A 13597-nucleotide genomic window follows, 5' to 3' on the forward strand; every position below is an offset into this window, starting at 1 on the left:
AACACAATGATTAAGAGAACACAATAGATGCAATATATACTGTATGTTTTTATTGGAAAATGTTTTATAAGACAAGCACTTGAAAAATTTGTAAGTAATAAATTGACCTCTAAATATGAATGTAAAAGGGAAGACCCACTGGTTGGTGAGGCCTAGCCTGGATAATTGTGATGGTTTTCACTTACATCCCAACAATCTAAGTGTCAAACAGAGTTATATAAACCCTTAGGAGATTCATTATAACTCTCCCGAGATATTATATCCTCCAATTGAAAAGATTTAGATAAAAAAATATATCAATATAAGAACATTTATAAAATTCTGTCCTTAATTGAAATTAATGATTGAAATTTATTTCGTAGTGCTCATTGGCAATTACATTCTAGGTACAAAAAGAAAAGCCTTATGGCAAAGGAGGAAATGTAGTACAATGGATAGGAAAATGAGTGATGCACTAAAAACGAGGGCAGACTGTCACAACACTGATTTAATAACAGGTAGTTTTGTACCATCAGTCAATATTGGGTTTCATTTTTGCTCTTAGAAAATGAGATGTTTACAAAATAAGGAACACAAGGAAAGGATTGAAGAAAACAGAAATAAATAAAAATCATTCTGAAGAAGGGTCTTGACCCAAAACGTCACCCATTCCTTCTCTCCAGAAATGCTGCCTGTCCCGCTGAGTTACTCCAGCATTTTGTGCCTATCTTCGATTTAAACCAGCATCTGCAGTTCTTTCCGACACATAAATAAATTAATTGGGTGGTCCAGCTCGAAGGAGTTATAATTTAGCATGGACAAATATAGGTGATAATGTTTAAGAGAGGTGACATTTAAGAGAGGTGAATGAAAAAGACCAATTAATAGAGAGCGAGGAGTTTGAAGTATGGCTCGTTAGATGAAGAACAACATTTTCTTCTCATCAATGAGAAGCAATGATATTCTATCTAACGCTATACAAAACAGTTGTGTCCATTGGAAAAAGGGAGTTAGGGGTCAGTGAGTTACAAAAACAACGTTTTTTTTTTTTAAATAAAGGATTTTCAAAAATAAAGATGTTTTTAATAGCCGCAAGTTTATTTTCTGTTACTAGGTCCCTGGCGCCGTAAGGCAGCAGCTCCACCTTTACGCCACTGTGCTGCTCTGGTTAGAAGTATTATCTGCAGCTTTAAGAAATTTACATTTTAATTCATTAGCATGGTACAAGGGATAGGAAATAACAGACACAAGTGGTAACTGGAGTGAAGCAGAGAAGGCCAAGAAAAAATGTAACCGAGGCAGTTTAAAATTATAAAGCATTTTGATGGTTTAAGAGTGGCATAGTTCCTGTGGGTGGGAAGTCAGTGCTGAAGAATTCAACAGCATCACCGACAGATTATTAGACCGTTATTTGAAGTGGGTTATTGGATCTTTACCGTTGAGTGCAGTAAAATTGCAGAAAACACCTCAGATAAAATCAAGCATGGATTTGTGAGGTTTTCAGTGCTATACAATGACTAAAGAGAGCTACAAGACCCAGGTGGTGGGAATAGTTTTATACAGCTTGAAGGAAAATCCAGCCAAGATCTGACAGGCAAAATAGTTGGTCTAATGTTCAACCTTCTATTATCACTAATGAGATTAACGAACTCAGCACAGAATGAAGATGAAACAATCAAACCTAATTAATTTGTATGGTTCAGGAATTTCATGGCCACGAAATTCACGGCTAAGCCACTTGCAGGAGTTTTATTTTTACTTCCAATTAATGTTAACACGGCCTTGATATTTTAATACCTGGTGTAAGAACAATGTCATTCAAGAGGAATACAAAGAAAATAATGCATATTTTTCTCATAGCTTAATTCTTTTATAAAATCTTACACCCCATGTCTGCTGTAAAGGAAGCTGTGTAACAGAGTTGTACTGGTTTTGCTCAGAAGACTGAGCTGGATGGCAGATATATGCAAAATATTCAGTGCAACAAAGATAGCATTATAGCAGTTTGGCTCCCTGATCCCATAAATAAGGCTTTTCCACATTTAACCCTTTCCCTTTCCACAGATACCACCGTATGCCTTTCCAATAATTTCTGTTTTTTTCTCTCAGATGTTCAGCTTCTGCGGTATTTTTTATTTTTCCTTTCCTAATTGTTATTGGAGAGAGATCTCCAGGAGATAGAAGAGCAGAACGTGGAGAAATCAATATTCACACTGCTGGGAATATTGCCCAAGCAGAATACGAGGTGCTGTTCCTCCAATTTGTGTTTGGCCTCACTCTGAAGTAGTAGAAGATGATTATGAAGGAAATACATCCCATGTTAGGATGGTGTGTAATTTCTAGGGGAACTTGCTAGTATTACCCTGCAGCCGCTGCCCTTGCATTTCCTGTTAGAAGTCATGGATTGAGTGGTAACACTGAGGAGAGTGTACGGTATATAAAGCAGCCACCTTGCGCACATTGTGGAGGGAATCAATGGACGTGGTGGCGATCAAGTAGACTTCTATTATGGATGACTTGTGGCTGCCTAAATATTGTTGGCCCTGCACTCATTCAGGTGAAGACAACATGTTATCACGCCCCTGACAAAAATATGGAAAGTATTTGAGGCATCAGGAGGTGAACCAATCGACCCAAAATGTCACCCATTCCTTCTCTCCAGAGATGCAGCTTGACCCGCTGAGTTACTCCAGTACTTTGTGTCTATCTTTGATGTAAGCCAGCATCTGCAGTTCCTGCCTACATATATACAAGTTAGGGAGGTTTAATCGGCAGATGAGTGGACACCAAAGAGGGGAAGGAGGGAGAAAGCAAGGACTGCCTGAAATTGGAGACGTCAATGTTCATACCGCTGGGGTGTAAACTACCAAAGCAAAATATTAGGCACTGCTTCTCCAATTTACGGTGGGACTCACTCTGGCCATGGTGGTGGCCCAGGACAGAAAGGTCGGATTCGGAATGGGAGGGGGAGTTGAAGTGCTGAGCCACCGGGAGATCAGGTTGTTATTGCGAACTGAGCGAAGGCATTGTGTCTATCTTTTAAAGAAATATAGGGTTTTGTTAATTACACAATATATTCAGAGAATATAAGTATCTACAGGGCAAAAGAATGATTCTGACTTGTATGTCAGGTGAGTGAACATAGTAAGCTGGGCTGAATCTGAGTCGGGGAAACGAGCCGGGCCAACTGAAGTTGGTATCAGTGGGAGAAATGGTTGAAGAAGAATATCACCAGTTTGATGAAGAGTGTCGCTTATATACAACCTAACAAACAATCGCAGGTAAAAAGACATGTAAGCGGAAGAGGAATAACATCAGTGAAGTGCAGAAGTCTCCACCACCAGCGGTTACAAATCAGGAATCCGTAAGCCAGACTGTTCTTAAACAGTGGGAGTTTCTAAAGGGGAGATGACATTTGCACAAAGATAAGAACGGGCATTCAAAACTCCCTGGACGGCTTAAGATATAAAGATTAACATGAGATAGAAAAAAAAGATTTAACACACGCTGAAGATACAGTTTGAGAATAGTATAGGCCAACATAAAATGAAGCAAATGGTAAGTCTTTCATAAACACACAAACATCCGAAGGACATTGAAAGAAAAGTCGATATGATCATGGGCCATAAATGTTATTTGTTTCCGGAGACAGAATATGGCTGAGATAACAAGAGTCCACTCGAGGAGAAGGTGGATCAATGCAGCTGTAAAGGAGAAGGCAGTGGCAGTGTGGAGAGGATAAAGGCAGATAAAATAGGATGACTAAAGGCTAGCTTTAGTGAGCTTTTAATGATGTTAGGAGACTGAAATGATGGAAATGTTACACCGTCATTTGAAAAGGGCAGATGGATAAATCCAACACCTACATAGAAGCCAGCACAACAGCAACAGAGGAGGACATTCTATCATCCAGAGCAGGAGATAATGATCTGGGCAAAATTCATTGGTGTTTTCAAATGTATGAGCTGGCGATTTGTTGCAGGACCTAATTAAGGAAAAGTGAGGAATAACGAGGTTAGTGCAGTTGATGACCTTGAGTAAGTCAGGCAGCTTCTAATGGTGAGAGTGACGGAGATAACATTTCAGGCTGTAAGCTGCCCAAGTGAAATATGAGATGCTGTTCCTCCAAAGTACGCTTAGCCACACTCTGACAATGGAGGAGGCATCAGACAGAAAGGTCAGCGTGGGAATGGGTAGGAAAATTAAAGTGTTTAGCAACCAGGAGATCAGGTAGGTCCAGGCTGACTGAGTGAAGCTGTTCAGCGAAACGATCGCCCAGTCTACGTTTGGTCTCGCTGATTTACAGGTTTGCATTCTCCAATGAAAGATGATATTACCCAATCTTTTTTTAATCTACAAAGGGCAGGAGGGTGCTGGGATGACAGATTTGGGAGCTTCAGCTTTACAAGAATACGGGAGAAGCACGATTGATCAATTCCTCTCACGAGCCAGTCATTTTCATATGTTGAAGATAGACAAAAACTGCAGGAGCAACTCAGCAGGACAGGCAACATCTCTGGATAGAAGGAATGGGTGATGTTTCGGGTCGAGACCCTTCTTCCCAATATGTCACCCATTCCTTCTATCTGGATATGTTGTTTGTCCACATATTGTTACAATATAGACACAAAATGTTACTCCCGCGTTTTGTGTCTATCTTCAGTGTAAACCAGCATCTGCAGTTTCTTCCTACACATTTTCATATGTTTATACCTATTATACACAAAAATACAAATTCAATTCATGAAGCTTGTACTCACTAGAATTTAGGAGATTGAGGGGGGGGTCTTATAGAAACGTACAAAATTCTTAAGGGGTTGGACAGGCTAGATGCAGGAAGATTGTTCCCGATGTTAGGGAAGTCCAGGACAAGGGGTCACAGCTTAAGGATAGAGAGGAAATCCTTTAGGACCGAGATGAGAAAAACATTTTTTACACAGAGAGTAGTGAATCTGTGGAACTCTCAGCCACAGAAGGTAGTTGAGGCCAGTTCATTGGCTATATTTAAGAGGGAGTTAGATGTGGCCCTTGTGGCTAAAGGGATCAGGGGGTACGGAGAGAAGGCAGGTACAGGATACTGAGTTGGATGATCAGCCATGATCATATCGAATGGCGGTGCAGGCTCGAAGTGCCGAATGGCCTACTCCTGCACCTATTTTCTATGTTTCTAAGTCAAGTCAAGTCAAGCCAAGTCAACTTTATTTGTCACATACACATACAAGATGTGCAGTGAAATGAAAGTGGCAATGCTTGTGGATTGTGCAAAAACAACAGAACAGAATAGAACAGAACCAGTGTTTACATTTTAGAAAAAAACACAACACAACAGTAAATTAGTGAATTAGTCCCAGATGAGATAAAAGTCTACAGTCCTGATAGCTTGTGGGAAGAAACTCCATCTCATCTTCTCTGTTTTCACAGCATGACAGTGGAGGCGTTCACCTGACCATAGCAGCTGGAACAGTCCATTGCTGGGGTGGTAGGGGTCCCTCATTATGTAGCTGGCTCTGGATCTGCACCGTGTGCAGTGTTACATAATTCTCAATGATATAAAGGAAAGCAAAGTTACATTTCAGGTCATCGATCTTTCATTAGAACTATATTTCTCTATCTTCTGATGTGCTGAGTATTTCCAGCATTTTTCATCTTCATTGATAACATGTTTGACAGGTATGCAAGCCTGGTGATTATGATTTAGGACATCATCCAACGAGTTGGTTTAGTTGTCACCTGGCTATCTAACAGTATGTTTATTTTTTTTGCTGATACATCCTTCCGCTGATATGAATAATAAAACACAGCAGCCATTTGAAACAATATGACAAACAAAAAGTGGAGTTAATAAAGAATACGTCTTGCAGGGAAATAAATAGATGATTGTTCTAGAGAAGAATAAATGAGATTTTTGAATTATTAAAAAGGTATTGCACAGTCTACGAAGCAATTGTATCTTTATGTCCATTTATCTGAGTGATATGGTTTGGTAAAAGATTCATAACAAGCGAATTACACACATACTTAAAACAACAAATGGTTTTTCTCTTCATCGTCGCAGTTAATCAAAAGTCTTTGTTGCGCTAGATATAACTGGCTTTATAAATAATTTCTTAATATCTGTGGCACCGATTACGAATACTGCGTAGAAGTCCAATGCAGTATAATGTGGATAAATGTGAGGTTATCCATTTTGGTGGCAAAAACAGGAAAGCAGACTATTATCTAAATGGTGGCCGACTAGGAAAAGGGGAGATGCAGCGAGACCTGGGTGTCATGGTACACCAGTCATTGAAAGTGGGCATGCAGGTGCAGCAGGCAGTGAAGAAAGCGAATGGTATGTTAGCTTTCATAGCAAAAGGATTTGAGTATAGGAGCAGGGAGGTTCTACTGCAGTTGTACAGGGTCTTGGTGAGACCACACCTGGAGTATTGCGTACAGTTTTGGTCTCCAAATCTGAGGAAGGACATTATTGCCATAGAGGGAGTGCAGAGAAGGTTCACCAGACTGATTCCTGGGATGTCAGGACTGTCTTATGAAGAAAGACTGGATAGACTTGGTTTATACTCTCTAGAATTTAGGAGATTGAGAGGGGATCTTATAGAAACTTACAAAATTCTTAAGGGGTTGGACAGGCTAGATGCAGGAAGATTGCTCCCGATGTTGGGGAAGTCCAGGACAAGGGGTCACAGCTTAAGGATAAGGGGGAAATCCTTTAAAACCGAGATGAGAAGAACTTTTTTCACACAGAGAGTGGTGAATCTCTGGAACTCCCTGCCACAGAGGGTAGTCGAGGCCAGTTCATTGGCTATATTTAAGAGGGAGTTAGATGTGGCCCTTGTGGCTAAGGGGATCAGAGGGTATGGAGAGAAGGCAGGTACGGGATACTGAGTTGGATGATCAGCCATGATCATATTGAATGGCGGTGCAGGCTCGAAGGGCCGAATGGCCTACTCCTGCACCTAATTTCTATGTCTATGTTTCTAAGTCAATGGTTTAAATTACAAAGCCACTTTAAGGGCTGTTCCTCAATGGGAATGCATTATGTGTTGAAGCAGGTATGACCACCATCCCATTTTCCTCAGACAAACTGAATGAAAGTTTCCACACTCAGCTTTGGTAAGTACTTACAACTGGAACAACCACAGTCTTCTTCCAAATAAACACAATTCCACGGGATAATGGTGTCTAGAATTCAGCAACATTGATAACTGCAAAGTAGCTTCAGTAGTTTCGGTAATTGGATACCAATATCAGCTTGGGAGAATACTCAGATTGTTCTAAGTAGAAAGCAATTAACAGCCATAGAAACATAACAAATAGGTGCGGGAGTAGGTCATTCGGCCCTTCGAGTCAGCACTGCCATTCAATATACGATCATGGCTGATCGTCCAAAATCAGAATCCCATTCCGGCTTTTTCCCCATATCCCTTGATTCCCTTTGCCCTAAGAGCTAATAGCCAAAATGGAGAGTGGCATCCAAGATGGGTCATAGTGTTATTTCTTCTGAGAGGATCTGATCACGTCAAGCATGTCCAGTTGATAACCATACATTTCTATTGGTATTTGAAGCATGCTGATACCAGATGCTGATCTACAAATCATCTCTCTACATTTTCAATGAGCAATTCTCTTGCTCCATCAGCACATTGATAGATACTACTTTATTGGTCTAATTAGATTAGTTTAGAGATCCAGCATGGAAACAGGCCCTTCGGCCCACCGAGTTCACACTGACCAGCATCCCCGCACATTAACACCATCCTACACGCACTAGGGACAATGTAGACTTATAATAAGTCAGTTAACCTGTATCTTTGGAGTGTGGGGGCAAACCGAAGATCTCAGAGAATACCCACGCGGTCATGGGGAGAATGTACAAACTCTGTACAGACAGCACCCGTAGTTGGGATCGAATCCGGGTCTCTGGCGCTGCAAGCAACGCGAGGCAGCAACTCTACCGCTGCGCCACCGTATCGCCATTCTTGGTTTTAAAAATGTACCATCAGAAAAAAGGTGACCAAGGGTGTTGTATTGTTACTTTTCCTTCAGTATTAAACCAAAAAGGCCAAGAATTGTGAAAGAAATAATGAAATCCAACAAGTCTCCAGGGATTTAAAACAAATATTTGTGCTGCTTCAATGTGCTGCTCGAGTCCATTAGTGGTCAGTATTAAATTTAGATTCCATGAATCTATTATGACTGGGAAAGAACTGCAGCTGCTGGTTTAAATCAAAGATGGGCGCAAAATGCTGGAGTGTTCAGCAGGGCAGGCAGCATCTCTGGAGAGAAGGAATGAGTGACTGAGGAAGGATCTCGAGCTGAAACATCCTGCAATTCCTCCCAAACTCCAAAGACGTACAGGTTTGTAGGTTAAATGGCTTGGAAAATGTAAAAATTGTCCCTAGTGGGTGTAGGATAGTGGTGACGTGCAGGGATCGCTGGTCGGTGTGAACTTGGTGGGCCGAAGGGCCTGTTTCCGCACTGTATCTCTAAACTAAACTAAACAAAAAATCTGCTTGATATATAGACAATGTATAAAGGCTGATTAAACATAAAGATTCATCATGTAACATATAATTCACATTCACGTTCTTGGTGAAGTAACCGAAAAAAAAGGCAACAAGTGCATTTCTATATTAACGATTGGCTGTTTTACAATGCAATCAATGTATTATTACATAGAACTTTCTAACTTCTACTCGAATAGTGAAAGGCTTGGATGTGCAGAGCATGTTTCCACTAGTGGGAATGTCTAGGACCAGAGGTCATAACCTCAGAATTAAAGGACGTAAATTTAGGAAGGAGATAAGGAAGAATTTCTTTAGTCAGAGGGTGGTGAATCTGTGGAATTCTTTGCCACAGAAGGTTGTGGAGGGCAAGTCAGTGGAAATCTTTAAGGTAGAGATAGATTCTTGATGAGTACGGTTGCCAGGGGTTATTTGCAACTTTATTTATATAGCACATTTCATACACGAGGCAGACTCAAAGTGCTTCACATAAAAACATGTCATACAATAAATGAAATAATAAAATGAAATAAAATAGAAGAACTAAAAGAAAAGAAAAGCAAAATTAAAAATGCATTATAAAAAGTGCAAAAGTTAAAAGTGCAATGTAGTTAAGATTTAGCTGAAAGCTAAAGTAAACATAAACGTTTTCAGTCTTGTTTTAAAAGTGGTCAAAGTTGAGGCAAGTCTTAAATCTTCAGGAAGTTTATTCCAGCTATTTGATGCCTAGTAACTAAATCCTGCTTTCCCATTATGAGGAGAGGGCAGGAGAATGAGATTAGGGTTTGGAGGGAGAGATAGGTCAACCATGACTGAATGAGGGAGTAGACTTGATGGGCCGAATGGCCTAATTCTGCACCTATCACTTATGACTTTACTCAATCTGGTCCTTACTTCGAGCTGCCCAAGATAAGGTTTCCACATTCCATCCATTAAATCTTGTCTGTACTTCTTGGTGAAGTAGCCGAGATAGGATACAAAGGCAGTGATGAGGAGCACATCCCCACAAAGCATGCTCTCCTGCTGCTTAAAGCTGCACACAGCCTCTGCCCAACGCACGTTTTCTGAAGCCAGACCACCAACCTGAAAAGAACATACAGGATTAATAAAGAATACATTTGTAAACAAACAAGTTACTTTTACCAAAGCTGGACACAGAATGCTGGAGTAACTCAGCGGGACAGGCAGCGTCTCTGGAGAGGAGGAATGGGTGACATTTCGTGTCGAGACCCTTCTTCAGTCTCGACCCAAAACATCACCCATTTCTTCTTCCAGAGATGCTGCCTGTCCCGCTGAGTTACTCCAGCATTTTCTGTGTCTCTACAGTTTAAACTAGCATTTGCAGTTACTGCCTACGTTACTTTTACCATTGAACCTGATCAATGAACAACAAAATGCATTAACACAACGACCCAACAAACCAACTCTCATTGCAAGATGGAAATCATAAGCTCTGAAAAAAAAGATAATTTCTTTGGAAAGTTTAAAAAAAAAAAAACTTTAATTCCAACATTCGACCCTTTTTTAAGGACTTCCTTCAGATCTAAGAAAGGAATGAAGTTGCACTAGTTTGGAAAGAACGTTGCAAGATCTAGGGTCCTTCAATGCACTTTACAGCTAGCTGTGAATAAATGTGTTTCTGCACGTAATATTGATAACATTAAACAACAATAATACAGTTTAATTTTCATGATAAAGTTAATTTATTTGTGCTATTAGTCATAAAGTTAATTTATAATTGCTATTCTGAGAAGAATGTGTTGATATTCTCGCTATAAAAACAGTAATGTTCATATTAAATAGTTGGTTAATAATCTGTACAAAAACTGTTGAACTGTAGAGGAGCATGGCTTCTATTTCCTGTGAAGAATTTGGTACAAAGCTAAATCTGTACTTAGAGTCATAGAGTGATACAGTGTGGAAACAAGCCCTTTGGCCCAACTTGCCCATGTCTGCCAACATGTCCCAGCAACATTAGTCCCACCTGCTTGTGTTTGGTCCATATCCCACCAAACCTGACCTATCCACGTTCCTGTCTAACAGTTCCTTAAACGTTGCGATTGTCCCTGCCTCAACTACCTTCTCTGGCAGCTTATTCCGTGCACCCACCGCCCTTTGTGTGAAAACGATTTCAATTACATTTTTTCCCCTTCACCTTAAACCTATGTCCTCTGGTCCTCGATTCACCTAATCTAGGCAAGAGACTCTGTGCATCTACCCGATCGATTCCTCTCATAATTTTATGCACCTCCATACGATCTCCCCTCATCCTCCTGCGTCCAGCCTACTCAACCTCTCCCTATAGCTCAGCCCCGCTAGTCCCAGCAACATCCTTGTAAATCTTCTCTGTAAGTTTTCCTGCTTCTAGGAACATAGCTCTATATGCACAAATATGCAAAATGCATTAAAGAGCAGGGAGCATTAGGATACAAGTAAACATATGTAAACATTAGGATTAAATACAAGCAGAGATAAATAAGTTCCATCCTTCATTTGAAATAAAAGCTTCTTAGACTTAGACTTAGATCCTTTATTTGCAGCCATACATGTAATAATAAACCACAAAACACACAATAAACACAAATTAACATCCACCACAGTGAGTCCACCAGGCACCTCCTCACTGTGATGGAGGCAAAAATCTTAGGGTTACTGTCTCTTCCCTCCTCTTCTCCCTCTGCGCTGAGGCGATACCCCACCGGGCGATGGTAAGTCAGTCCCGCGGCTCAACCGAGCTCCGCGAACGGGCCGGTTCAAGCTCCGCGGCCCGGGGTGGTCGAAGCTGCCGCCCTCCAGTCCAGCGGACGCAGCTGTTGCCGCGGGAGCTCCGGAAAACAGGCACCAGCCTGTGACCTGCGAGCTCCCGACGATGTCGTCCACTGACCCGCGACCGAGCCCTGAATTCAGGTCGCCGCCACCAGAACGCCTCCTCTTCATACAACAATACTGTTCATTATTCACATTTTACAATTTTCAGCTACAACACTGACATTTATTCTAAAACTGAGCTCATTCTTTTCTTTGTCAAATAATTTCTCTTACCTTACTACAATTATTTACTTAACATATATCTCTGTTCTGGATGCTTTACCGAAAGCATGTTTTCATCTTGCAGTGAAACATCACATATTAAAAATACAGTATAATCTAGTAATACTTGAGAGTAAAATGCAATCTAATTAATTCATAATAAATTGTAATTCCATATCTATAGCAACTGAATTTTATGACGGTAATTAAATTGCAGGGTTGAGTTTCTTGGCTAGTTGCGAGTATTCATTTCATTGCGCAGCCTTAGCAAGCTATTGCCAAAATGATATTTCTTTTGAACTTTAAAGAAATAATCCCAGTCATTTTTGTGCTGATCGAAGATTATACAATGGCAATGCATATTGGTTTATCAATACAAGCTTTACCAGTATCAAAAGAGCCCTTGAGAATTCTAGTCAGGCCTTGATTAAGTCAATGTAATTCAGAAGCTTTTGCAACATGCCCCTTGTTCAATATCAATCTCATCAAAGTGCTGGCAGCTGTACTACAAGAGGGTTTGAATCATAAATTCTGTAATTCTGACCTCTTGGAAAGAAGACACTACAGCTTTTTGCTACAGATCTGAGCAAATAAAGTGTGTGATTGCCATTATTCTTTTGGGTCAAAGGTTCTCACTGGGATCGTTCATCACTCTAAGGGGCTTAAGCTCCGGTCACTATTTTGAGCAAGGAGCACTTCACACAGTAATTCGAGTTAAAGGAGCTGACAGAATCTATCGCACAACAGATTAAAAGGACAAAAAAATCTGCCTCTTATGTTTGATCGTGTGTGAATACTGCAATGTCAGCACATTGGAACCCAATTAAAAGTTATGTAGAAATGTAAGTTTGTACGGTGCAGTAAAGTTCACCTGAATTCACCTCCTCTGGGCAGTGGCCAAGTATTTTATTGAGCAAGCAAGTAATACAACACTAATCACTGAACTAACTCTTCAACGTTTCTAAAATAGATATTTTAAGATCATAATATGATATTTTGATATATTGGGCATTGATTAACATCTCTGATACAGGCCTCTGGTTCATATTGATGAAGCCTGAAGCCAGATTTCTTGCACATTCAACTTCCTCTCACTTAGGACGGAGATGAGGAGGAAATTCTTTAGTCAGAAGGTGGTGAATCTGTGTCTTTGTCACAGAAGGCTGTGGAGGCCAAGTCAATGGATATTTTTAAGGCAGAGACTAAACTAAGTGGGAGTCTGGTCCCCTCAACTTAACCCATTCCCCAATGCAATATTCCACCTTCCCCATTAGGGGGGGTGTGGGGGATGGGGGGTGGGGGGTGGGGGGGTTGGGAATGGGGGGTGGTTGGGGAGGGATGGTGTGGGCAGGGGTGGTGTGGGGAAGAGGGGTGTGGGGAAGGAGGGGGTGGGGGGAGGGGGCTGTGCAGAGGGGGGGGGGGCTGTGCAGGGGGGGGTGGGGGTGTTCGCAGCAAATGCAGTTCGCACTCTGCTCACCCCGCACCTTCAGCTTTCAGCAATAAAGTCATATCTTCCTTCCTCCTTATTCTCCCGGGGGCAGGGCATTTGAACCATCCGTAGTCCGGGCGATTGCAGCTCCCACAGCTGGCGATCGAAGCTCCCACGATCGGGGCGGTTGACTCTTCTGCGGTTGGAGTTCCCGAAGTCGATCATTGACAAAGGGACTGTCAGCTCCTCGATGTTTGGCCGCAGCGCGGACGGAGATACGACACGGAAAATAATCGCATCTCCGTTGAGGAATGAGATTAAAAAAAGTTTCCCCCAACCCCTGAACCATCTTTGAAGTTAGATTTTTCAATGCAATGTGAATAGAAACATAGACATGGAAACATAGACATTAGGTGCAGGAGTTGGCCATTCGGCCCTTCGAGCCAGTACTGCCATTCAATATGATCATGGCTGATCATCCAAAATCTGTACCCCGTTCCTGCTTTCTCCCCATATTCCTTGATTCCGTAAACCCCAAGAGTTCAATCTAACTCTCTCTTGAATACAAGTGTAATTCCAGCATCCATCGGGGTAGGCGAGTTTACTGATTAGGTGTTCATGAATCTCGGATGTCCACCATATTACTGCACAGCCA

The 13597-nt window shown here is 41.4% G+C and overlaps 1 protein-coding gene across 2 annotated transcripts in view; it reads right to left on the reverse strand.

Annotated features, from left to right (window-relative positions):
* The window catches only part of dnah9 (dynein axonemal heavy chain 9), a 325024-nt gene that overhangs the window by 106774 nt on the left and 204653 nt on the right, over positions 1 to 13597 (reverse strand). For both annotated transcript variants that reach the window (XM_033044073.1, XM_033044072.1), the window contains exon 52: positions 9378 to 9566. In XM_033044073.1, the coding sequence (XP_032899964.1) occupies positions 9378 to 9566 (189 nt within the window). The remainder of the gene's footprint in view (positions 1 to 9377; positions 9567 to 13597) is intronic.

This window comes from Amblyraja radiata, chromosome 26 (genome assembly GCF_010909765.2).
Source record: "Amblyraja radiata isolate CabotCenter1 chromosome 26, sAmbRad1.1.pri, whole genome shotgun sequence".
Classification (NCBI taxonomy): Eukaryota; Metazoa; Chordata; class Chondrichthyes; order Rajiformes; family Rajidae; genus Amblyraja; species Amblyraja radiata.